The 2565-nt window shown below is 45.2% G+C and overlaps 1 protein-coding gene across 1 annotated transcript in view; it reads left to right on the forward strand.

The window, feature by feature from the left end:
- Ccdc180 (coiled-coil domain containing 180) overlaps positions 1–2565 on the forward strand; it is a 64529-nt gene that overhangs the window by 3600 nt on the left and 58364 nt on the right. Inside the window, exons 2-3 of the mRNA XM_031376738.1 lie at positions 1016–1071; positions 1535–1632. Coding sequence (XP_031232598.1) covers positions 1016–1071; positions 1535–1632 — 154 coding nt within the window. The remainder of the gene's footprint in view (positions 1–1015; positions 1072–1534; positions 1633–2565) is intronic.

Raw genomic sequence — 2565 nt, forward strand, 5'->3', positions numbered from 1 at the left:
AAAAAAAAAAAAAAAAAAAAAATCTGGTGTTCAAAGCTCAAGCCAGCAGCCTTTCCTGGGGTGAGAAAGGGCAGAGACTAAAAACCCCTACTTCCTCAAAAACAGATCAGAACAGAACAAAACCAACCAGCCAACCAAGCAAACAAACAAAAAACTGGAACAAACAAGAGTTTTAAAAAAAGAGTCCTGTTTAAAAACAAACAAAACAAAAAGTGTTTTTCATCCCCTAGCTAGGTCACCTTCACACTTTCTTTTCTTTTCACCTAAAATGAATCCAGTCTTTATTTTACTTCACCCTGAACCAAAGAATGAGACTAAAAGTGTTTTGAATTCATACGCCAATTGCTTCTTTCTGATGCTACAGCCAGCTGCAGAGGAAGATCACTCACTCTCGGATGTCATCTTGTGAAGAGCTTGCCAGCAGGTGTGTTCCTGGACCCCTGTGGCTTCTCTGGAAAGGAGCGGAGTGGCCCATCATATACTAGAAAACTCTCAGTGGTTCTCAACCTTCCCAATGCTGTGGCCCTTTAATACAGCTCCTCATGTTGTGGTGACCACCAACCACCAAATTACTTTTGTAACTACTTCATAACTAATTTTACTACTGTTGTGAATCAGAATGAAAACATTTTTTGAGCATAGAGGTTTGTCAAAGGGTTGCTACCCATGGATTGAAAACCACTGCTCCTAGTGGTCTAGTGCATGCAGTTCTCTTGTGCAACTTGCCCATACAGGTTGATTTTAACCAGAGCAATAAAGAGAGACTGGATTCCTTGACCACAACAGTCAAGAACTGCACAGGCTCTCTGATCTCCTACTAGCTTTGGGGAACATTTTAAGGGCACTCCAAGAACTCAACATTGAAAAGAAGTGGTGAGTTTCACTACTCCACGTGGGCCTCTGCTATAGCTGAATGACAGGCCCCCTGAGAAGGAAGTGTGGGCAGGGACAGCCCCGCCCCCTCCCCTTGCCCCGCCCCTCGCGTTGCCTAGGAGACCACAGCGTCTTGATGCAGTTGCTGCTGGCTTCTACGCGAATCTGAACTTCAGGTGCGGAAGACACCAGGCTTGGGTCAGGACCTCAAAATCGCAGGGCTTGGGGGACAGCTGATTGAGCAGATAGGAAGGTGGTTGTATCGCAAACAGTGGGCATTTAATTAGCGAGGCCAGAAGCAAGCTGCTCCTTCCCTTTGCACCTGCACCACTCCCGGCTCTCTCCCGGAGGGTGTGGCTGGGGTTCCAGTCCCATCTGTCATCTTCGGTGGATTGACTGTCCCTAGAAGAGCCTGAGTGGAGCGCAGACAATAATTCTGCCCTTTCCAGAAAGTGCCTGTGGGATTTACACCCTGTGGGTTGGCGAAAACCCACTCTCTCTCAGTCTCTCACACCTCACACACCTTATTTTGTTGGAAATCTAAGTTTCTCCTTAAACAAGGTGTCCTGTGGGATCGAGTGCTGTCTTTAGGCTGGAGGTCCTAGCAAGAGGGTCCAGCCTCTGAGTGAAAACTAAGATTAAGTCCCAAGTGTTTTTCCAGAACGAAGGAGAGTTGGGCCAGCAGCTAAGATGTCGCCAGTGGGGAAGGTGTCCCAAGTACAGGATGGTAAAGTCTACCAGCAGATCTTCCAGGCCCAGGTAGGTACCCTGCTGGCCTCTGCTCCCATCAAACTTTCCAGGTCCCTTCTAATTCCCTTTGTTCTGAGAGTTTCCCCTTTTAAGATCCATTTTATTTATTTTATTTTTTATTGAGAATAGATTGTTTTCATACAGTATTATTCTGATCTCAGTCCCCACTCCGTCTTCTCCCAGATTTTCCCCCATTAAGACCTGATTTTTTAAAAAAGTTCTTTTTGACACTACTTTGATTTTTTAAAAAATAATTGCTATTGGGTATATTATACTGTACACATAGAAGAACATTGAGACATTTGGTCTCAAAATTAAAAACTTAATTTTGGTAAAAAATATTTTTAATCGGAATTATTCAGAATTAGTCTGAATTAATCATTCTGTGCCTGAGTCTTTTTTGTAGAGTGTAAAAGCAATTCTTATTTTTCTGTTTAAAAAGTGAGTCTTGGCCAGGCATGGTGGCACACACCTTTAGTCTCAGCACTTGGGAGGCAGAGGCAGGTGTATCTCTGTGTGTCTACATAGCAAGCCAGATAGACCCTGTCTCAAAAAAACAATGGTGGTGGTAGTGATGGTAGTGGTGGTGGTGATGATGGTGGTGATGATGATGCTGATGATGCTGGTGGTGGTGATGATGGTGATGATGATGGTAGTGGTGATGGTGATGGTGGTGGTGATAATGGTGGTGGTGGTGATGGTGGTGGTGATGATGATGGTGGTGGTGATGGTGATGGTGATGATGATGGTGGTAGTGATGATGGTGGTGGTGATGGTGATGGTGGTGATGATGGTGGTGGTGATGGTGGTGGTGATGATGGTGGTAGTGATGATGCTGATGATGCTGATGGTGATGATGCTGATGGTGGTGGTGGTAATGGTGGTGATGATTGTGGTGGTGGTGATGGTGGTGGTGATGATGATGGTGGTAGTGGTGATGGT

This window comes from Mastomys coucha, unplaced genomic scaffold (assembly GCF_008632895.1).
Source record: "Mastomys coucha isolate ucsf_1 unplaced genomic scaffold, UCSF_Mcou_1 pScaffold18, whole genome shotgun sequence".
Lineage (NCBI taxonomy): Eukaryota > Metazoa > Chordata > Mammalia > Rodentia > Muridae > Mastomys > Mastomys coucha.